The 24,775-nt window shown below is 36.5% G+C and overlaps 1 protein-coding gene across 1 annotated transcript in view; it reads left to right on the plus strand.

Annotated features, from left to right (window-relative positions):
* Positions 1 to 24,775, plus strand: part of Cubn (cubilin) — a 275,809-nt gene that overhangs the window by 208,031 nt on the left and 43,003 nt on the right. Inside the window, exons 52-58 of the mRNA XM_071619663.1 lie at positions 175 to 296; positions 804 to 1,029; positions 2,982 to 3,169; positions 7,425 to 7,581; positions 9,068 to 9,217; positions 20,405 to 20,605; positions 22,953 to 23,079. Coding sequence (XP_071475764.1) covers positions 175 to 296; positions 804 to 1,029; positions 2,982 to 3,169; positions 7,425 to 7,581; positions 9,068 to 9,217; positions 20,405 to 20,605; positions 22,953 to 23,079 — 1,171 coding nt within the window. The remainder of the gene's footprint in view (positions 1 to 174; positions 297 to 803; positions 1,030 to 2,981; positions 3,170 to 7,424; positions 7,582 to 9,067; positions 9,218 to 20,404; positions 20,606 to 22,952; positions 23,080 to 24,775) is intronic.

The raw sequence follows: 24,775 nt of genomic DNA on the forward strand, positions 1-24,775 counted from the left end.
CACTATTTGGGAATCTGTTTCTATCCTTTCATCTAACTTTGCTTTTGTCCAGTTTCATTTATTTATTCATTTATCATATTTTTATCATAAAGTATGATGACTCTAAGCATTACTATGGCTTTACAGGTTCCCCCCGCTTCTATCTTATGTAGACGGTTGCAAATCTAATTTCAGATTGTGGCGGAATACAGACAGGTGAGAGTGGAGTGATTGCAAGCCCCAACTACCCTGACTCTTACGACCAATTCGCCCACTGTTCTTGGTTGTTGGAAGCCCCTCCAGGACACACCATCACTGTGAGTTCTTATTACTGTGTAAAATATTTCCACATCCATATCATGGAAATTGGTTTCTTTTAGTATACAAGTGATCAGAGTAGGCTTTGATTCTGCGACCAGATCATTATTTCTCTCGAAAAATTCTCTCATTACAGTATCTACAAGTCTACAATTAATGAAGAATGCTATATATTTTTCAAATCTAAGAGAAGTTGTACATAGAAAATATTTCTACATTCAGGAAAGAGGTGTATTCGTGTTCTTGATGAGTTTTCATTCATGTTCCTGATGAGCTGGGGTTCCAGAGCTTCTCCACTTTCTGGAGAAATAGCCCATTTAAACTTTCAAGAGAATCGTTGATAAGGAAATAGAGAGGATGGGAGAGGAGAGTTAAAGAAGGGGCAGGAATAAAAGATTATGTGAATTAAAATGAAATAAAAAGATTTGTAAGGACCTTATCTATCTTGAGGTAGACAAGGTCATTCACAGGGCACAGCACCTCGTCATTTTTTTCTTTTTCCACAGCTTACATTCAGTAGCTTTGATGTTGAAAGACATGTAGCTTGTGCCTGGGACTCCGTCACTGTCAGGAATGGTGGCTCCCCTGGATCACCTATCATAGGACAATATTGTGGAGAGTCAAACCCAGAGACAATACAGTCTGGTTCCAACCAGCTCGTGGTGATTTTTAACTCAGACCATTCAGTACAAAAAGGTGGATTTTATGCTACATGGAGCACACAGACTTTAGGTAAAAGAAACTCTGCACTTGTCTTCTTTTTGCAGTGGTGTCTACATTTATTTAAAATACAGTCATTCTTTGGTATAACTGAGAGGGATTGGTTCCAGGACCCTAATGGATACCCTAATCTGTGGAAGCTCAAGTCCCTTTCGTAAAATGTTTCAGTATGTGTGTATAACCTGTGTGTATCCTTCTATATACTTTAAATCAGCTCTAGATTACTTATAATACCTAATTAAATATAAATTCCATATAAATACTTGTTATAAGGGGTCGGGGTTGTGGCTCAGTAGTAGAGTGCTTGCTTAGCATACATGAGGCACTGGGTTTAATCCCTGACACCACATAAAAATAAAATCAAATAAAGGTATTGTGTCTATCTACAACTAAAATTTTTTTAAAATAAATACATATTTGTTATAATGTATTATTAGGGAATAAGGGTAAGGAAAACAGTTTGTACATGCTTAATTTAGATGCAAGTCTTTCTTTTCAGTTATTTCTGATCCATGGTTACTTGAATCCATGGAAGCAGAACTGCCAATACAAAGGACTGACTACACACATTTTGTATCACTTCTATGTTGGGTTCACTTCTAAATATTCCATGCACCAACTCTGGGAAGATAACACAGTATTGATACATATCTTCCTTATTTTGCATAGGCAGAAACTGAGAACGAGTGAGCTCATCATTTGCTCAGGGCATATAGCTGATGATTTGTAATAAGGATTTCAATAAAAACAATTGAGCCCAGAAGTTGAACACTGCATGATGCATGCTCCATTAGCAAAAGGGCACAGCACAGCCAGGGAATCTCAAGTACTAGAAATAAGTGTTGGAATCACAACTAGTTTAAAATATTTGGCCCTCAAAGGTAGAATACTGAGAGAGTTCAGGGCAGGAAAATAAGTAGTTCACATCATGATGAGCCTCAGTGTATGTATCTCCCCATGAGCAATGGGGAACTACTGGAGGGTTTTGAGGAGGAAGATGCCAAGATGAGATTTGTGATTTAGAACAAAAGTTATAGCATGTGGAGATGAACCAAAGTATAGCAAATTTTATTTAAAAAGAACAACTTTGGTACCTATAAAATTTCAACCTTGTAAGAATCCTCAGAAAATAGGACTTATGTATTTAGGATTTCAGCAAACCCTAATATCACACAGGACCATTCTTTCCAGTAGAATCAGAGTTACTAGGGAGATCTTTATAGAATGAGTTGAACTTTCCTTCATTAAGTCACTGCCCATTATTGAAGTCGTAAGGAATAGATGAACCCCTGGGTTCTGAGAGCTTAAAAGCAAAGTTGAAGGAATGTTGTTTAATTAAAATTCATTTTATTTTGAGTTCATATTTTGGCCACCTCTTTTCTTTTCTTTCTTTTTTTTTTTTTTTCTTTTTTTGTACCAGGAATTGAACCCAGGGTTGCTTAACCACTGAGCCACATCCCCAGCCCTTGCATTTTTATTTAGAGACAGGGTCTCTTTAAGTTGCTTAGAGCCTTGCTAAGTTGCTGAGGCTGGCTTTGAACTTTCAATCCTCCTGCTTTAAGCTTGTGAGCCACTGGGATTATAGGCATGCGTCACCACTCTGGTCTGGTCATCTACTAAGTACCCATTTCAAGAGTGTGAAAATAATTCTAAATTTTTATTTCTTCAAATCATTTATTTACACCCATCAGTCAGTTTCAATATAAATGAACCAGATTGTATAATAAAAGAATTTTCCCCAACTCAATATTACATTCTCTCTAGTCCTGTATTTAAAGTAAAATTCCAAATGAGTATAGAGTTGCAGTCCCATGTATTAGTAGTAATAAAATACAGAACTTGCCCTTGACAGGCTGTACACTCTAGACTGAGATCTTGTAGTGTTTCTTTTCTGGTGGTCTTGAGTTTCCAAAATTGTTATTTCCCTTGCAGATGGATGACTTTTTCCATGAAATATTTTTCAGGTTGTGGTGGAATATTTCATTCAGATAATGGTACAATCAGTTCCCCTCACTGGCCTCAGGATTTTCCTGAAAACAGCAGATGCTCCTGGACAGTCATTACTCATGAAAGTAAACACTGGGAGATCAGCTTTGACCGCAACTTCCGAATCCCCAGCAGTGATGGACAGTGTCAGAACAGCTTTGTGAAGGTCAGTGCATTGGCTTACTTAATTGGAGTCAAACTGGTTCTGTGAACATAAATGTTTAGGCTACACATGACAAGAAGTCACTTTTCAAAGTGAAAAAGGACAGATTTGCTGCTTGGATTTCTTGGGTGTAAGTGAGAAATCACAACTTATTAGGAATTAAAATATGAAGCACAGCACACAGGTCACCCTGTGATTTTTCATTTGCTAATAACTAGGTAAATTAAGGAAATTTTTGTCTGACCTGAGTAAATTCTCATGACCATGAATGGTTCCTCCTTTCTGTGGAAATGAAGGAAAGAAAGCCAGCTTCCTTCTCTCTCTCTCTCTCTCTCTCTCTCTCTCTCTCACACACACACACACACACACACACACATACACACACACACACCTTAAAAGATAATTCTCTTTACAATGCAAGGCACCATCACAGGCAAATTTTAATATATTATATAAAAATGGGAGAAGGTTGGAGAAGGAGCTAATGCCAACCTTCACCCTGGGCCTTAAGGACCCACAAACTGAGAAGATCATGAGAAACCCACATAAACATGGAGGCAGTCAGCAAGGTTCTCTCTAAGTTATAAATACTGTTCAAACAGCTCTGACTTTTCACTACCCATGAACAGGACCATGATGATTGAATCATGAGTGCATTTGACCTGTGCTATTTTGCATCTTACATGTTTTATCTCTAAGAGACACTCCTTTAGTAGAAAGAACATTGGCTGTAAGATCACATTGGCTTGGACCTTATTTCTCTTTCTCAAACTTATCACCTGTCTGTTTTATATATGAGCTAATTCAACACTTAGGCTCCAAATTATTCAACTGTATAATGAAGAGAAATATTTCTACTTTAGTCAGGCTGTTTTAAGCATTAGAATTAATATGATATAGTAACATACATAGTACTCAGTACATGGATATAAAATTGCTTAATGAGTAGAAGTAGCTCTTATTGTTAATGTTATTATTTTATATCATCTCCGGAATTATGTTTTATACCTCATTAACCCATACTTCCTATTTAAATGAAAATCCAATACTTATAGAAGTAGAGGCATTATAAACCACATTTAATATATACTTTTCCTAATTGCTTTTTTCATGAAGCAAGTGAGCTCTCTTCTCATGAAATGAGTCAATATCATGGGTGCAGACTGAAGAAAAGCCTTGTAAGTTCTCCATTTGTAAAAACAAAATTTGAAAATGACCTGACTCATTCCTTTTCTGGAGAGAAGTCCCTCTGACAACATGATGAAGCCCAACATCAGTGACAAATGAGATCATTTGGGGGCCTTGTCACCATAATTTCCAGAGGAAGCAGTCTTTTTCTCCTGGGTGGGAAGGGGGGCGGTCTAAGACACCTGTCTCTTCCAAGAAAAGCGGTATGTAAATAACTAGTAATGGAATGTAGCAAACGCAAACAGTCTTGTGTGGGTAGTCTTTTGTGCCTATGAGCCCAGGACTCTCCTCCCTACACCAGAGACAGAAGGACAGATGGACAGAATGGACATCCTGTCGATTGGTCCAAAATGCCTGTCTCCACAAGCCAGAAAGACTATTATCTAACCCCAAAACATTGGGGCATCCAGGAGCCATACCTAAGGGAATTGTACTAGACCCTTATGCTTCAATTGAGAAACACATGGAGGCCCAAAGATGTAAAGTATCCTCTACCTACTCAGGTGGCCCTGGGTGCTACAGTAGCAGCCAATAAACCAAGTAAACCAAAATTACACTACAAAGATTATGAAAAGTTAAAGAGCCATTGCAACCATACCCCATCAAATATGCAAGACTACATACTAAACATAAACGTATAAATAAGATCCAGAATCTTCTAACATAATTAAGTGTATACAATTAAAAAGAACCATCATAATAAGAATTAAGAATAACATCACACCTTGCATGAGAAAAGACAGGTGATGCCGACACTGAAGTAAATCAGATGTTAGAATCATACGGCAAGGCCGTCATAAAAATACTCTGCAACTACTGACAAGTTCTCTTGAAACAAAAAAGAGAATTTCAGTAAAGAAACAACAGTTACCATGAAGGAATAAATGGCAATTATAGAATTGAAAGATACAACAATAGAAATAACTTACTGGTAGTTCAATAGTGAAGTGGACATTACAAAGAATAGAATCAATGAGTTTGGGGACAGAAAAACGGAATAATTCACTCCATCTGAACAATAAAGAGAAAATAGACTTAAAAATCACAAATAAAGCCTTGGAGACCCATGAACAATAACAAATGGTAGAACATTCGTATCACTGGAGTGCCACAAAGAGAGAAGAGAATACATGTGAAAAGACAAAACATAATGAAGTGATAAAATAAAAGAATGGAGGACACTCATAAATTTAATATCTGGAAAACTGTTCCTCAGGACTAAGAGGAAGACAAAAACTTGTCACATAAAGAAAATAAAAAGAAATTATTTCTAGGGGACCTCCCACTAAAGACTGTCTAATGGAAGTTCTTCAGATGAAATGAAATGATACAAGAAGAAATCCTGTAGTATCAGGAAGGAAGAAAGGACATGTGCAGAGAAGAAAATGTGTACCTACAATAGACTATTCTTTATAAGTTTTATGAAGGATAGTGAAGAATTTTTAAAAAGATTATAATGCCCTCTGCTACTGAATACAATGAAAAATTGGTAAGGTGAAGGGACCTAAATGGAGGGCACATTACCACACTTCACTCAAAGTGGTCCAGTGTGGAAGCCAGTAGACTGTTAAAATCACTTGTGTATGTTGTGATACCAGGAACAATAACAACTACCAAAATTATATAAAGAGATACACACAAAAACACCATTCTTCAATCAAAATGGAATCTCCAGGAAGTTGAGAAACAGAGAAATAAATAGAAAGCAAACAACAAAATATCAGACGTAGCATAAATGTACTTATATCAGTATTTTAATTGTAAATAGCTGAATAGCACTAATTGAAATACAGGGATTATTGGAGCCAAGCCACGGCCCAAGTGATAATAAATACAATTAAAATTCAACCACATAGTCAGTTCAAAAGTGAAATACAGAAAAACATACACTATGCAAACATTTATCAAAAAAAGATGTAGCTATATCATTACCTGATAACCTAGACATTGGAGTATAGAAAGTCACTATAGAAAAAAGGGATCTTTTATAATAGCAGAATCAATCCACCTGGAAGATATAATGATTCTAAATATGTATGATATAATAATAGTAATGTTTGAAAAAAAATAGTGCATACAGACATCTTTCTCTCAGTAAGTTATGCTCATAATTTTATAATATGTGGATATTAAACTATATAGTGTTTCCCTAGATAGTTGATTAACAGGGAGGAAAAATTTAATGGAGTTATTCCATAAAATTAGGGATGTTTTGGTAAAAGTCTTTTTACTGACATTTTTATTGGTCTTAGGCATTTAGCAGAATATCTGCATTTTTGTTCTCATGAGCCACGGTGCCAGGCACCTCTTATAGCTGATAAATGGCTAGCATAATTTGTCTGCAAGTAAGATGAGTAACCGCTGGGTACCAGCATTTGAAAAATAAAATGATATGGATTTTAAGAACAGAGAAATATTAAATCAGTGTTATGGACAGGTGCTGTTTTCAGTTCTTCCCGTGGACTGATCTACAAATTGAAATCTTTTTATGACTTGATATCTTATTGCTCTTTTTAAGGAATAGTCTTGAAAGATTTGATTTTGGAATGGGTAATTTTGTATAATTTGATCTGAAGAGAATGTGGAATAGTAAAGTGGGTCTAATCCATAGCCAATTACCTTCTTGGGCCAGATAATTCTTATTTGTGTGGGGGGTGGGGCAGTTGTGAGGAGTTGCCCTTTGCACTGTAGGATGTTTATCAACATCCTCGGCCCCTCCCTACTACCCTCACACACCAAATGTGATACTCTGAAATGCCTCCAGACATTGCCAAATGTCTTTTGGGAAACTCAACCTCAGTTGGATAAGGTTGATTGAAAGGTAAGAGAAAACTGGATAGTGATTGATTATTTTTGTAATCACTGCCCAGCTACACAAAAGTAAACAATCCTCTTAGAGCAGTGAGAGTGGAGTGGGGTATTTTAAAAGCAGCTTAAAAACTATTCTCAAAAGAAAATATTGCAGATTTCCTCATGTTTCATTTACTATTGTTTTTTTGTAGATACCTGAGTATCATTAGTTTTGAGCCTAAGCACATTAAAACATAAGTCATGTTTATGATCCTGCTAGGTGTGGACAGGAACTGAAGACACCAACAATGCCCTGTTGGCCACAAACTGTGGGAACATGGCTCCCAGTACCATTATTACACCAACAAATGCATTCAGGGCCGTCTTCCAGTCTCAGGAGGAGCCAGCCCAGGGCTTCTCTGCCTCCTTCGTAAGCCGTAAGTAGCACTGAAAATCAAACCCAGAGGTTATGGAAAGAGTGTGGGGGCCACAGGCAGCTTTGGAAAATGGTGGGAAGACTGTGCCAGGGTGACTTGAACTAGGGGGTCCATGGGAAAGAGCATGGGTGAATCACCTAATCCTGAAGGGACACCTTCCCTTCAAAATTCAGGGAGAATACAATTGAATTCAACAGTACATCAATTGAGAAATGGTGTAAAAGACACGAGTGCTACTAGCCAGCCTCTAAAAATAAGCCTAAAATCCAAAGTGAGTGTATATTTGATAGAAGCTCAGGTGGCTGGTAATTAGACATACATGGGAGCACTTGATCACCTGTTTCAAAATCACTTGTGGGGCCTGGAAGACCATGCACATTCTTGGGCATCACCCTAGACCCATCTGAACTGAGCATTTCTATGGGCAAGGGGCTTGCATGTTTAATCTTTATCCAGAAGCCTCTCATGTCAGTCAACTTTGGAATCTGCTTTCTTGGATGTTTCCTCTTCCTAGCTGGGTAGATGGGTCTGCTTCTCTGACTACTAAACACAAATTGGGCTAATGGGAATTGCAGTAGTCTTCAAGTCTGAGAAGCAATGGGGCAGCCTATTGGCTAAAATTGTTAAATCAAGTAGCTACTAATTGCAAACCACTATTCAGGAAAAAAAAAAAATCCAGAAGAGGAATTAGAGAGACTAATAGCAAACAGGTATTTCTGACATGAATAGAATGTAGGTGGTAGAAAGGATTTCATAAAAGGCAACTCTGGACCTAAGCACAGGTCTTCAGATGGTTGATGGTGTAGTGCCTGTGTGTACAATTGTGTGTGTTTTAACACCATTTAAAAGAATACAGATATGTTCATGCCTGATCTGTTAAGGAGTGATATGAATTAACTAGTTAGTGGTTATATGAAAACCAAATGCTATTTTAATAGTAGAAATATTTTTTTTATTTATTTCTGACCCAAGGATTCATGTGAGAAGTTTGTGAGAATTGTGATTAGTAAATTCAACTGGTTTTTAAAAATACTAGCATTATTCTTATGGCTGGATTACAATAGTAACAAAAATACATAATAATGTCATTCTCTAATTAGACATTTCAAAAACATTAAATGTACAAAGTACATTGCAAATCACTTTCACCAGTTTTATTTCTTTATCTGTGTGAACCACATTTAATCTCTGACATCCTTTATTAAAAAGAAAATCTTAATATGAAGGAATTTACAGTGAATATGTGATAAAATTTCTACTACCTAGCACCTAAAATTCTGCATTTTCTAAAAAAAAAGTCCTCTTTTTGTGTGTATATTTATTTTTAAATAAAAGTTTCAAGCTCTTAGTTATTGTTTCTTCCATTTGGAGTTTCCCTGGAAACTGTCACTAGAGAATTTGTGAAATGACATCTTTCTGTTACTGATAAAATAGACACCAGATGTGACAACAAATGTTCTGATGATGCCATTTTGCTCCCACGTAGGATGTGGACGTAATTTCACTGGCCCTACAGGTGACATCATTTCTCCAAACTTCCCAAAGCAGTACGACAACAATATGAACTGCACTTATGTCATAGAAGATAATTCTCAGTCTCTTATTGTCTTGACATTTGTGTCTTTCCACTTGGAAGGTAAGTTTATTCTTTTTGAAAAACTTAAATGATTTTAATTAAATAAAAACTCTATGTGTAAGGTGTGAAACATGATGTTTGAATATTTGCATGCATTGTGGAATGTCTAGATCAAGCTAGATGACATAGTAACACTCTACTTATCAGTTTTTGGTGATGAGAACGTTTAAAATTTCCTCTCAGCAATGTTAAATTAGACAATACATTGGTATTAATTGTAATCACCGTGGGGTACAATATATTTCCTAAATTTAGTCCTCCTACAGAATAAAGTGAAATTTTGCATCCTTTGTTAGATAGCTCACCATTCCTCTTCCCCCAGAGTCTGATAACCACTGTTCTACTCTAGGTTTCCATGAGTTCAGCTTTTTCGGATTTGACATAGAAGTGAGACCATGCGTGTCTTTCTATATACATGGTTTATTTCAATTAGCATAATGTCTTCCAGGTTCATCCTTGCTGTCAAAAGGTCAGGGTTGCTTTGTTTTTAAAGTCTGAGTGCTATTTCATTGTGTACACATTTTCTTTTCTTTTTTTTTTTTTTTTTTTTTTGGTGCTGGGCATCAAGTCAGAGCCTTACACATGCTAGGCAAGTGCTCTACCACTAAGCCATACCCTCAACCCCCACATTTTCTTTATCCACTGGTGGACCCAGATTGTTTTCATGTCTTGACTATTATGAATAATGCTGTCATGAACATGGAAGAGTAAAAATATCTCTTTGATATACTGATTTCATTTCTTTTGGCCATTTAAACAGAAGTGGAGCTTCTTGATCATACAGTAGTCCTATTTCTAATTTTTTTGAGAAACCTCCATACCATTTTCCATAATGGTTCTTCCGATTTACATTTCTACCAACAGTATAAAAGTGTCTAATTTCTCTAAGATCTCCCAATATTTCTCTTTTGATAATAGCCATGGAAGGCAGACTTATTCTTAAGCATACTATGAAAAAAATCTTAAGAAATTAATAGGGGGTAAGAAGAGGCAGAAATACTCTATATCACCATTTGAAAAACCATATAAATAATATGTCATGTAAATGTGGATAAAGATCCAACCATTTATTCAAAAACTTTCTATATATTCCTTCCAGAAGTATAAAAATAGTAAGAACTTTAAGGCCATATGCATCACATAAATTTTGTAAAGAAGATAAATCTGAAATGTGTTACATATTACCATAGCTTTTAATTTATTCATTTGTGTTTATTCTCTACCCTCTATTCACACCCACATTCATGCACATACTACAAATTAACCAGAAAGAAACTGTCTTATTGAGTCAAAATAGGTGTTTAATAAATATTGATTTGAGTGAGTTAACAAGATTTAACATTTGTGGTTTGCTTCTATGGAATATTATCATGGGATACACTTTCATCTCCTTTCTCTTTATGATCTTCTCCTAGTCCTTTTTCCTTAATGTTGAGGCTCCTATCCACAAGCACAGTTATACAAAGCCTCTCTCTTTCCTTTTGCTATGACCTCATCTTTCCCTCTATCTCCATAGCTTGATTTTTCTGCACATATGTTTGCCTAAAAATGCCAAATATAATTCATATTTGTCATTGTAAACATATAAAATATAATGTCTTAGCATTTGCTGCCACAAAAATCTCAGTAATGTAAAAAGATGCTCATGTTCATTAAGTATTGAGAGACGATAAAATAGTTTACATAAGATTATCTGATTTCTATTTTAAATAACATACATGTGAATAAAGTCTATAAGACTGTTAAATAGTACTTTAAGCATTATCAATGTGGGATAGACTTATAGGTGATATTTATTTTCTTTTCAATAAATTTATATTTTTATAATCAGAAGAGTTATTTTAATAACACAAAACATGTGTCTCATATTTTTCATTTGCATATATGCTTTTATTCCCAGTGAATTATATAAACATGAGAATGTCATGTGCCAATATCATTTAGACTCAAAAGAGGAGACACTAGTAAATATATTTCAATGCCACACAAAGCGCTGCTGATATCAATGGCATATGTATCACTACAAGGAACCCTTATACCGCCTTAAACAGTAGTCCCTGAGCTTAGTCAACTGGTTGGGAAAATGGGATAACACAGTGTAATTCCCAAGATTACATAATGGGAAAGAACACAGCATCTTGGGATGTCTTAAGGCCAAGAGAGCCACCTACCACATGACTTTGCATAAATTACCTTTCTTTCTGATAACCACTTTGCTTTTATACACACACACACACACACACACACACACATTCATGTGCCACATAATGATTTTTCAGTTGATGGACTATGTGAATGACAGTCTGTAATGTCATATCACCTAGTGACATTGTAACCATTCTATTTGTTTAGTGTACTTATACTCCATGATATTTGCACAAAGACACAGCCACCTAACAACACATAGCTCAGAATCTGTTTCCCCACTGTTAGGAGATATGACTCTAGGAAAAATAGTACCTGTGAAAGTCAGATAATGCCAGATTAAAGTGATTTCTACTTCCACTAATGGATATACTAATCCACACCCACTTGAAGAGAGTGATTTTTTGGTAAGATGATATCCTTATGATAATGTCTTCTGACATTTCCAGTGTTACAAGAACTTGGTATTTTCAGACTGCTAAGTGGATAATGCCTAGCTATAGACTAATTGAATTATGATGATTCTTTAAAAGGGCATCATTAATCAAATTTATTTTATAATTAGATTATTATCACTGACCATATCAGTAATGACATTTATTGGATGCCATCAATAAGCTAGAGATTCATTAGCTACTGAAAAAAATAACCTTTCCCCAGCCTCTTCAAAAATGAGCCTGAGGGATTCATGTGCACTTTTATTGTGATAAAACTGATAATTGCTCTCAAGGAAGGTCATAGCTTTGTGGAAGGAGCACAGGCTTTTCCAGCTGCCACTGGCAATAGGAACTGATTCTGAGAGAGGCTGTCCAAGCATTTCTGAGCACGGCATGCAGCAAGCCACTGTTGGCTGACTGATGTAGAGATGAGGCTCCTAGATCTGTGGTCTTGGTGGGCCATTAACTCAAAAGATGGAACTGGAAAAGAGAAAATGGGCTATCTCAGGCTCCAAAATACCACGAGGAGCACCCTTGTCCTTACATGTGTCGATTTAACACTGGCAACTGGTTAGGGTAGGTTTTACAATTCAAGCAAATATACTGATTCTGCCACCCACATGGTGCTTTCCCAACTGGGAGGTTATAGAGGCTCAGTGACCTCCTTTCCACTCACCACAAAGTAACATGCTCTGAAAGTATGTTATTTTATGTTGGCCAAAGACTCTCTCTTTCTCAACATTTTTACATTTCCAATACCAGCCATTCTATATTTATGTTTATTTTACAATCAGGTGTTATTAAATATTTATTTTAATTTCCCAAAGATTGAATAATTTTAAACTATATTTTTACAATCTTGTTATTCATGTGGTCAAGCAGATTGTCCTCAAGCTTCTGTAAAAATTAGAGTCTTGTTTTTTTTCTTCATCAATAAAAGGTAGATGAGGAAACCTAAATCAAGCCTTCTATACTATTTTTTCCCTATCATTAAATTTGGATACTATCATTATCTTAGTAATGATGAAGGGTTTAGTTCTGTTCTTATTGTTGTTTGTGGTGCTAGGGACGGAACCCAGGGCCTCCAGTGTGCTATGCAAGTGTTCTACCACCCAGCTGCAGCCCTGGCCCCTGAGGGACTCATGATACAGGTTGGCTGGTGGAGTAGCACCTAGCACATGATATGGAGGACACCAGAAGGCCAAGTGCTTTTGCTCAGTGTCCTCTAGGAATGATATCAAAAGTCCCAAGAAGAATGGGTTAGATTGCCTAAGCAATCCGCTGGGAAGTCCTACCTAACAGTTACCTGACTTCTCTTTGATTAACTTAGAAGTCCTGGTTTACACAGTACACCTAATACAATAATAAAAAATAATAAAAGGAAAAAGGAAAGAAAATTTAGATTTTCTTTTGTTCCTCTTTGCTCATTCAGAAGCACAATAATTGAGTTTTGTCAGTTGTTTTATCTCATATTCCCCCCATTTAATAAGTTTTAAAAATTGGCATTACTCAACTACTTAGCATTTCTTCTGTTTGCTTTCTTAATTGTGTCCAAAGAATTTAGAATGTGGGTGCATTTCGCAATGCATTATTTTAGAAGGAACCGGGGAGTGGTTTCTTTGAAATGTTTCCTATTGATAATTTATTCAAATTGGCAGGACACTAAAGGGGACCGAGTGGTTTCTGTGAGATTCCTGGTTTGCCTGGGCCACATGCTTTGTTTTAAGGCTTTGGCCTTCTGCTAAATGGAGCTTGGCTCTATACTGGCATGTGCTTCCCTCTCTGCTGAATCATTCTTCCACCAAGGAGACTAGTTTTCATGCTTTTCAAAGTGAAGCTAATTAGACAGGGGCCAAATAGAGCCTTTGCTACCCTCTAAATCACTCGCCTCTCCCTGGAACCCTTTTCTGCTTGATTCACAAGACTTGACCTTATCTACGATATTAAAACATGCCAACCGAAGGATTCTCCCTCATCTGCAGTCATTTCTGGCATCTCTGCCTCTGTCTGTCCAGGACTCTGAAGAAAAATTATGATCCGGAGCTAGATCCTACAAGTTGATGCTTTTTCTGAATTACTCATCCTTTGTTTCCTTTCAGTTCTCTCCAAGTTTTTAGATTCATGATAGAATTCAGAATTAGACACTGTAATAAAGCCCAGGAAAATGTAATAAAAATTAATTCCAACACATATAGAACCTTACCCATGTTGAACAACAAATATGTCTGAAAGTTACTCTGAAGGAAGGAAAATAGTCATTTAAAAGAAAATCACAGGGAATTCTTTTATAGCTCAGAGTTTTCAATGATAAATACGTTGTCAAGTCATTAAGATAGAAGTAAGAACAGTTATATTTTCCTGTCCCTTCACGGGCTCTGGTCCAAGGAGACAGTATTATTCTATTTCAGGATGTTTCTCTTCCTATCAAATTCTCTTGTCTGTAAATGGCACCTCTTGGCCATAAACTTGACTTTGATATCCACCTTTCTCCTAGAAGATCTTCATCAAGACTTCTTTCTCTAGAAGACAGTCACCCTAGATGCATTTAACTGTATTCTACTTGAGAGGTTTTTGTACATTTTAATTATATAGGCAATTAGCTCCTCCTACCACTGTAGAAAATTCTTTAATATTATTATTTTCTGATGCCTGTGGTCTTTATCACCAAGTGCCTTGTCATGAATGAGTCAAGCTGACATTTTTAATCTAATGGAGTGATGTGATATGTAGAGCTTGAGAAAAAGTATGTGTGTGAATTATATAATATGTAGTGACATAGTATTTACAACTCATTTTCTTTTTTTATTTATAACTCTTATTTTCACTAGTCTCTGGCATGTCCTTAGACTTAGATAACTTGACCAATTTCTGATATTTGATTTTTTATGGAAAAAATGTGAGAACATTTTACCTTAATGAACTAACCACTAGACAGGATAAAAGAATGTTTTAATTCATGAAGCAATTGCCAAATATTACAACTTTTAATTTTACCAAATCAGGTATTGAGAATAAGCAGGGTTATGAAGGGTTTGTTAGTTATTTGATATTTTATTTCCATCTACCAAAAAATTCAAATTCCTTCTCAACTTGCTCTACATCTCCCAACACACTTTCAATGTTGAATCCAAACTTTTATAGTTAATGGGTTTTTAACTGTGTCTCACTATACCACCTCTATCTCATGATAGACTGTCTATAATTGAACTATTAAAAAAATTATTTGGAAGCATAATCTAGAATAAGCCATGCTACCTTCTGTGTCATAGAATTTCTATACTTTTCTAAGCTAGCTACTACTGTGATAATCTATATCCTTAGGCCAGCAACTTAGAAACTAACTCTTTAAAACTGAAAGGACACCTAGAGAGCAGGCCATTTGACCAAAATATGGGTCCAGGAGTTTAATATAGTATTAGCAATATTTCCCTGTATTCTTTGATTTTGGTTTTACAAGTTTCTTCATTGTTGCTAATTAAAGATATTTCTATAACCAATGCAGAATGTTGTTTTTTAATTCTCAAACTTATCCACTCTGAAATTTTAAAGTTCCACTAGAGCTGTTGGTTTCTTCAAGAAGGGATCTGAGTTGTAATTAAAGCACATAATTTGGCAGTATTCAAACTATGAATTGGAATCTAATCTATTCCTTTCTTGTCCTATTTTTCCCAACATCATATTGCTTCTGATTATGTGATAAAGTCATTAAAGTTAAGTCTTTCATATTTTTAACTTGTAGATCAGTGTCCAACTAGAAGTATTTTTTTTTAGATTTTAGTTGTAGATGGACACAGTGCCTTTATTTTATTTATTTATTTTTAAAAAGAGAGAGAGAGAATTTTTTTAATATTTATTTTTTAGTTTTCAGTGGACACAACATCTTTATTTTATTTTTATGTGGTGCTGAGGATCAAACGCAGCGCCTCACATGTGTGAGGCAAGCGCTCTACCACTGAGCCACAATCCCAGACCAGAAGTATTTTTATTCCAGCAATATCAAAATAAGGGAATCCTTTAAGGTTAATTTAATAAATAGAACCTCAAACTGATACCTCAAGATTTCTTCAGGCTAGATAGAAACTTAGCTTATGAGTCAAGTGTGTTCCTAACATTACCTAAAGTTTGAATTGCATCAATCTTTTCTTTGCCTTTCTGCCCTTTGTCGTTGTTGTCCTGGGAAATGCACACAGGGCCTTGGGCACATGCTTTACCACTAACCTACACCCTCAGCCCAAAATTGCATAAATATTTTCTAATAAATTTAAAATTTTCCTTAGATAATACTCAGGTTCAAAAAGGAGAGATGAACTCTTTAATGCATAGACATAAAAATTAGTATATTTGTCAAGATTCTGAGTTAAAGGTAGAAACTTATCTGCAAGTTAGCTGAGATATAAAATGGAGTTTATCGGGAAGATTCTGGATTATCTCATCAAGTAAAGTTTAAAAATAAAAAGGCAGTAATGGAATTCTAGAACTAGAGGAGTTAGTGGTAAGAACCCTTCTGCATGCTTCTCCCATATTTTGCTATTTTCTGTATAGAAACTTTGTTTTTGCTTACCTCTTCCTTCATGAGTCAGAAAATATTACTGCTGATGTTTTCTTAATTTAACATCTTTGGTTGCTACCATTGCTTATGGTTTGAACATGTCTGATTGGCATAGATTACTGTCATATCTTGGAGTAATCAATCAATCTATCAACAGAACTCTGAATGATGGAGTTCTATCAACAATAATTACAACAATTGCAATAAAAATAATAATATCCTATCATACTGATTAAAAGTTTTGTGGCCAATTAATGGGAAATTTAATTCAACTTGGCTTAAATGTGAAAAGGTGATTTACTGGCTTTCATTCCTGGAAAAACTCAAAGTTGAGTGCACCTGTAGTCTGCTTACTCCGCTGTTAAGTTGTGGCATCAAATATTCTAATGCTTCTGTTTTCACACTGTGCTGCTCCAATGTGAGTCCCCCCTTAACGCTGACTCCTCTATAGCTGTAGTGTATATGTCCTCACAGTAGGGATGTGTCCTTATTCACAACCAGGAAAAAAAATGACATGAATCCAGAGGTATGCTGAAGTTAAGTGGTAACTGTACAATCTCCCAAGCATCAATATTCTGTATTTAATTATCTCATGTTGATAGCTTGAAATTGGCTGTGATGGTAGTATTTTCACCATAGAAATTGGCAAATGCTACAGTTCAGGAATTCTTTTTCTGTGTCAGAGAGTTTCTTTCTTATATTTACCAGCATACTAATGCCTTCTTTTCAGATTCCAAAGAAGGCTCTTGAGATGATGCATATTGGGTTGGCTTAGGTCACATGACCACCCTTGTGCCAAGGTCTATGGCCAGGGGACAAGAAATTATAAAGTAAATATGTATCATAATTTCCCCAATTTATATAACAAATGTTTTCACAATAAATAGGCAGTCAGATTTCATAGTCCATTATGATATGTGCTGATATAGAATATATTGATGTAGTTTGGGTCATTTCCAATGGGGAATTTGTAAATAAGTGAAGTTTTCATATGGGTAGGGAGGTATTAACTATATGTTTAAATTAGCAACTACATGAATTAAAAGAATTGTTACAGGCTGGGGGCAGTAGTGCACGCCTGTAATCCTAGCTGCTTGGGAGGCCAAGGCAGGAGGATCACAAGTTCAAAGCTAGTCTCAGCAAAAACGAGGCACTAAGCAACTCAGTGAGACCTGTCTATAAATAAAATACAAAAACAGGGTTGGGAATGTGGTTCAGTGGTTGAGTGTCCCTGAGTGCAATCCCTGGTACCTCCCCACTACCAAAAAGTAATAAATAAATAAATTGTTACTGTTTGTCATTGAGAATTCGAAAAGTATTCTACATAATTGGTCATTAGTCATCAGAACAATGTAAACTAGACATTATGGTGAGGCACCATTTCACATACCCCAGACTATATCAAAAAGGAAAAACTATATCAAATTTATGCAGAGCAATGAGAAGTCGCTTGCTTTCCTGGTGAGAATGTACACTCACATAACCACTTTAAATAATCAGTTGGCAGTTTCCTATAAAATTAAATACATGCCTAATTTATGATCTAGGAATTCCACTCCTAGACAATAACCCAGGAGAAATATGTTGATATCAATAATAATTAATAATTAAGAAATGGATAAAGGATCTGAATAGACATTTCTTCAGTGAAGATATACAAATGGACAACAAGCCCATGAAAAGATGCTTGGCATCATTAGTCACAGAAAAATGCAAATAAAAGCCACCATTAGCTCTACTTCATGCCCATTAGGATGGCTATAATAAAAGACAACAATAATAAGTGTTGGCAAGAATATGGATAAAATGGAATCCTCATGCATTGTGGGTGTGGTTATAAAAATGATATAGCCACTCAAACAGAATGGCAGGACCTCAAAAATATTAAACATGGAATTTTCCTATGATCCAGGAATTCTTTTCCTAGTTATATAGCCAAGAGAATTGAAACTTATTGATGCTCATCAAATGATAAATGAATTTTTAAACGGTGGCATAGCAGCCATACGAGGAAATATTATTCAGCCATGGAAAGGAATGAAGTTCTGACATACGCTATACCATGAATGAACCTCAGAAACATTATGTTAAGTAAAAGAACCAGTCCCCAAAGGTCACATTATATGATTTTTGTTTAATGTGAAATGTCCAGAATAGACAAATCTAGAGACATAGAAAGTAGATTAATAGTTGCACAGAGCTGGTAGGGCAGAAGAAGAAAGTGGAGAAGATGGGTGGGGACTGCCAGTAGTGCAGGTTTGCAAACGAATGGTGACATTGTGGAACTGGGAAGATGGTCAAATACCCAAAGTGCTGTGGGAGTGAGAATTGGTGACACCTTTTCAAAGAACCATCTGATAAACCTGAAGAAGAATCTTAACTTAGTCCTAGCAAGTCAAGCTCCAAGCATTTAGTATAATGAAACAATAAGAAGCTTCCTCAGATATTTTTGTATAAGAATGTTTGCATTGACAATAATTTTAGTCTTGAAAATGGGGAGAATCTAGGATTTATCGACCATAGGGTGAATGTAGAATGGCACATCTACCTGTTGGAATTTGATGTGTGCATTAATAAAATGTTTTCCAGGACTACCTAATCATAGAGAGAGTGTGATGCTATGTTATTTTTGTTAATAAAAATTGGGTTATGAAAGATTGTGCTCTGTAAGATTCCAACTAATGTTTTAACAGTATATAATCACCTGTAAAACAAAGGAATATAGTAGTAGTACACATCTTCTTAATTGCTTGTGTATGCTATTTAAGCTTTTCTTAGAAAAGTCTAGAGAAAATATTTGTTTTATGATTTGTTTTATGAAAACAAGACAATGATAAGTGTTCTTACAATCATGAAAGCCTTAAGCTAATATGGTTGCTTTGAATGTTGAAAATGGCTGTTCAATAAATATTAAGAAATTTCTAACCATCTCTCTGTAGTGTGGGAGTCTCTTATCTCCACACAAGCGTTGGGCCAAGTTCTCCACAGTAGCACTCTAGACATTTGGGGCAGGTAGTTTTTGTTGTAGCAGGAAGGCTGGGTGTGGAATGGTCCTGTGCTTTGCAGCCTATCTAGCAACGTCCCTGTCTTCTACCCCACCCTCCAGTGTGGCAGCAAAAATGTCTTTAGTTATAACTAAAACAGAAGTGTCCCCAGCTTCTAATCACAGAATTGAAGAAGCCATTTCATAAAGGAAGAAAATCCAGGATTGTTTCAGGGAATTCATCCACTGCACAGTTCTGTCTGGTTGTGCCTGCCTCTCTGTTTTGTTTACAGGGTAAATATCATTTCCTCAGGAAACAAAGTTCAACATTGACATACCAAAATGTCTCTTGGTTCTCATGTTAATTTCCTATCTGTTGCATGAATTATCACAATGGTCTTTTTTTTCTGGGGGGTGAGTACCGGGGATTGAACTCAGGAGCACTCGACCACTGAGCCACATCCCCAGCCCTATTTTGTATTTTATTTAGAGACAGGGTCTCACTAATGTGCTTAGTGCCTCACCATTGCTGAGGCTGGTTTTGAACTTGTGATCCTCCTGCCTCAGCCTCCCAAACTGCTAGGATTACAGACATGCAGCACGCGCCCAGCAATGTTTCATTTTGATGTTTACAGCATTGATGTGTGGTTTCTGCTTTTTTTTTAAGTACTTGTTTATTTATTGTAAATCTTATTTTTATAAATTTAACATAAATCACTATTCAAGGTAACACCTGAAAAAAGATATTTTATTAATTGTTTAGTATATGTTCTTAATAAAAATTCTAAGGAGTAGCATTTCTAGACCAAATTATTTCATTTTAATGATTTTTTTTCTTAAGACAGGGATCTCACTATATTGCCCTGGCAGGCCTCTAACTCCTGGGATTCTTTTTTAATTTGTTCTAATTAGTTAAACATGACATTAAAATGCATTTTGATACATTATACACAAATGGAGCACATCTTCTCATTGCTCTGGCTGTACCTGGTGCAGAGTCATGCTGGTCGTGAGTCGTGTGATCATACATGTATATTCTGATCTTAATGCTGGTTGTTCCTTGCTCTGCACAGCTCGCTCAGCCATCACCGGGAGCTGTGAGAATGACGGGCTGCACATTGTCAGAGGTCACAGTCTCTTCTCCACACCTGTTGCCACCGTGTGTGGTGATGAGACCTTGGATCCCATCACCTTGAAGGGTCCAGTGCTGCTGAACTTCTACTCCAACGCACACACCCCGGACCTAGGGTTCAAGCTTTCCTACAGGAAAACCTGTGAGTAACCACAGTGATGTAGTTTGAAATTTTCTGTTTTTCTTGAGTAATTTACACAAGGAGTTTTCATTGTGATTCACACATCACCAGCTCGAAGATTCAGAGACATGAAGGGAAAAACTCACAAATGAGGCATGTGGGAAAAAAGTACTTAAACTTCTTTTCTTACAAAAGAGACCTTTTGTGAACTTTGGCTAGACCTACTCTTTGAAAATCAGATGCATAATTGGAATCTACTTTGTAATGTAAGTTAAAATGAATGTTCTTGTTTTTTTTTTTTTTTGTATATTACATAAAGATGCCTTTTGGCCTGAATTATCCTGAATTATTCAGATGCCTAATTTATTCCTCAAATCGCTTTGTTACTATGAAAAATAATATAAATCTAGAGGAAATATAAGAGAATATCTTTATGATCTTCTGATAGGAAGAAAAGAATATTTAAACAATATGAAAAATGCACAAGCCCTATGGGACAAGCTTGATATATTCAACTCTGCTAAAATTTACAATTTGTCTGTAACAAAGGCAAAGTGAAAAAGGACACAGACTGGGTAATGCTTTTGCAGCTACCAAGAAAATGATCGTATTTTTCTGTTTCAAATGGTCTTTTCCCCTCCTTCAGGGTGATTCTACTGACTCCATTTTTCTCAGAGCATCTCCACTTCAGTGAAATGGGCACATAAAACTCTTAAAACCTTTCCTGGCTTTGTTCTGTCTTTGCCTGATCCAATCTATTGCTAAAGGTAGAAAGTTAAATATTGCTTCCCTTCAAATAAATTTCTGTCCCATCCACAGAGAAGACTAAAAGTGTCTAGTTACCATGAAAAAGGCCTACACATTTTTTTGACACTAGTTTCTATCTGAATCCTGAGCCCCAACATTTGTAAAGCAGATTCTGTGTGGCTTTGGAGGTCAGTTGGCACCCACCAAACAGAACTGGACAATTAATATTTCTTCCCTTATTGTCTTGGTGCATAAAGAGAAGGATTCTTTTAGTACAACCTCTGCTTTGGAGAGTTAAACCCCTTGCTTCATATTCTTCAGCTCTTTAATCCTTCATTTTTCATGAAGCATGATAGGCACGTTTCAATATATCTCGTCTGTAAGGCTCACTCTGAGAGCGTTGCTGATGCTGACTTCAAATCTCAACAGTGTGTGAAGATGGACGGGATTTAAGTTTTGGTAAACTTTCCAAGACCACATAACCAAATGACATAGAGTAATTGCTACCCAGATCTGATATTTAATTCTCTGCAGATGTACCCAGAGGTCCAAGCACCAGAATACTTTGAGGCATACAGAGAAGAGCTTTCCCTGAAAGTGGGCTCAGTCAAGGCAAAAACAATAAATATATAAAAACTTCAAATGCCAGCCCAAGGTTGTTTCTCATTTCTAAGAGAAATAGGTAGAGTATGCCCATTGATGGTGTATACTCCATGGAAACCTCATCAAAATGCACTAACCTCATTATTATTTTGAATCATGAAGTAAATAACCAAAACCTTTCTCACTGTGATGAGAGGGTAGCATTTGCCATCATTAGCTGGCACTGTCTGATCCCTCTTATATGAAAGCCAAAGCAAAAATAATATGTTTTTAAAGGGGTTTTATTATATTCCTAGGGCTATTGTTTTATTGATTTGTGGGTGTAACTAAGGGCTATGAATTGCTAGGGTCAGAGTGAGGAACAACCCTTCCTTCCTCATGCTTATTGAGGATAAACAACATAAATTTGGGCAAGCAGAGTCTTTACCAATCTCACACTTACATACAAATAAAGAAGACTTAAGAGATACACAGTTGACCCAGAGAAAAATAAACAGGAGAGTTCCAAAACTGGTTTCTAGTACTTCACCTTATAATATCATAACAGGAAGACTTGTATCTGTATTATTTAAGATTTCTAGATTGCAGTCCTTCCCAGATCTTGATGGCCGGAGCATGTCTTGGGTTCTGCCTGCCTTTCCTAAACTTCCAATTATCACTGTCACTTCCCTCTGTCAGTCTGTCCTTTAAATAGAGGAAAGGGACAGTTATGCCCCAACACGTGAAATGTTATTTCTCTGACCATTAATTTGACTCAGACTTACACCTTTCCAAAATGTGCCTTAAAATATTCTTCCCTGTCTTTCTTTCCTTACTGTCTCCTGTTTTTCTTTCCAGTGGGGAAAAAAAAATCAGAATCATTTGTAACCACAATGAAGGGGTATTAATTTATCTTAAGAAAAAAAGAGTCTGAGCTCTCCTATGGAAAAATGTGCAATCATATAGAAAAACTTAAAATTATTTTTCCATGCTTAAGTAGTATGTATGTTCTCTACGTGTTCCTTGCCTTCTGTTGCAGCCTGTGGAGGTACGTTCAACTCTTTTGGAGTCATCAGGAGTCCTTCCTACTTGAATTCTGACTACCCCAACAATCTCTACTGTGTGTACAACATCACTGTAAGAAACGACAGAGTGGTTCTGCTCAAGTAAGTGGAATGGATTTTTGTTTATTTTGTTTTTGGTATCAAGGATTGAACCCAGGGATGCTTAAACACTGAGCCACATCCCCAGCCCATTTTTGTATTTTATTTAGAGACAGAGTCTCGCTGAGTTGCTTAGGGACTCACTAAATTGCCGAGGCTGGCTTTGAACTCGCAATCCTCCTGGCTCAGTTACCTGAGCTGCTGGGATTACAGGTGTGCGCCACCTCCCTGACCAGATTTGCTTCTTTTTTGAGGAAATACTTTTAGCTTTATTCACACATACAAAACAAAACAACAACAACAAAACACCACCCTATTCCTTTACTGATAGCACTGATTGACCACAGTGGTCCATAAGGAAATCAAGAAGAAGGAAGAGTGAGGTTCCCATATGATAGCAAAACAGTTGACATCTGTTGGGAATATGTGATACATGACAAACTTTATTAACACTTTCCTTAATTGTCTTATTTTATTCTTAAAACAGTCAGAAGGTAGATGTATCTCACATTTCTCTCACAGTGAGAAAACAGAGGCTCAGAAGGATCACATAGTTTTCCCAAAGTACTGAAGAGTCACATTCTGAGTCCACATCCTGTTTTTTCCGCAAGATCATATCCTTAATGTTTCCCTATGCTGTCTCTCAAAGATCAATTTTCTAACTGCTAAGAAATTTATTGTTATTCATGACTCAAAATACCTCCAGACTTGCACTGTAAGAGATGCATATGTCATTCGTAAATTATCCCTCTGATGAGAGCAGGGCATGAAGCCCACTGTTCTCTAGATGGATGAGGTTCAAGACTGCTTCCACCACATATAGTGTATTTCTAGCACTTGTGGTTTACAGTCCCTGGTAGGAAACTCGAAAGTTGGTCTTTTACAGGATTTTCCACCTAAAAGCCTGACAGGCTGGGATGACACCTGCCTGCCTCCTCCCTGTTTGTCTGTGATCACTTTCTGCCCTAGGAAGCGTGGGTGGACACTTTGGATAGTAAGACAGGTCTCACCAAGCTCACTGTGGCTCCTGTATGAGTCAGTAAGTGCTCTACAGACTTAACCTTGAAGAAAATGGCAGATCACACCTGGTACTATTTATAAGGAACTTGTGTCTCAGGGGCCCAAAGTCTTTAAGTCTTAGGGATTAAAAAAAAAAAAATACAAAACCAAACACAGGGACAGAAGCCAGGAATCCTGAGTAGGGGGTACATGCCCAGGAGCAAAGCACAAAGGATGGCTCTTCCCAGTGCCGCTATGGCAGTGTTTGTTTCTTACACGTGCAAGATTATTGTCTTCATCAGTTCAGGCTGCTATCCCAAAACACCAAAAACTGGGAGCTTCAAACAACACAAATTTTCATACTTTTAGAGACTGGGAAATCCAAGATCAAGGCAGTTTCAGCACTGGGTGAGGGTCACTTTTTGCCTATCAAAAGATTCCTTCCTACTGTGTCCTTAGTGGTAGAAGAAGTGAGGGTCTCTCTTGGGCTTCTTTTATAAAGGCACCAAATCCCTTTCTTGAAGGCACTGCTCCATGACCTAACCACCTCCCAAATTTCCACTTCCTAATACCATTACCCTGGGGATGAGGATTTCAACATAGGAATATGAGGGATATAAACCTTAAGACGGTGGTTGATAGATATATCAACTCATATAGATATGACACCTATGATACACATATAAATATACATATATAT

The sequence above is a fragment of the Marmota flaviventris genome, chromosome 12 (genome assembly GCF_047511675.1).
Source record: "Marmota flaviventris isolate mMarFla1 chromosome 12, mMarFla1.hap1, whole genome shotgun sequence".
NCBI classification, from domain to species: domain Eukaryota; kingdom Metazoa; phylum Chordata; class Mammalia; order Rodentia; family Sciuridae; genus Marmota; species Marmota flaviventris.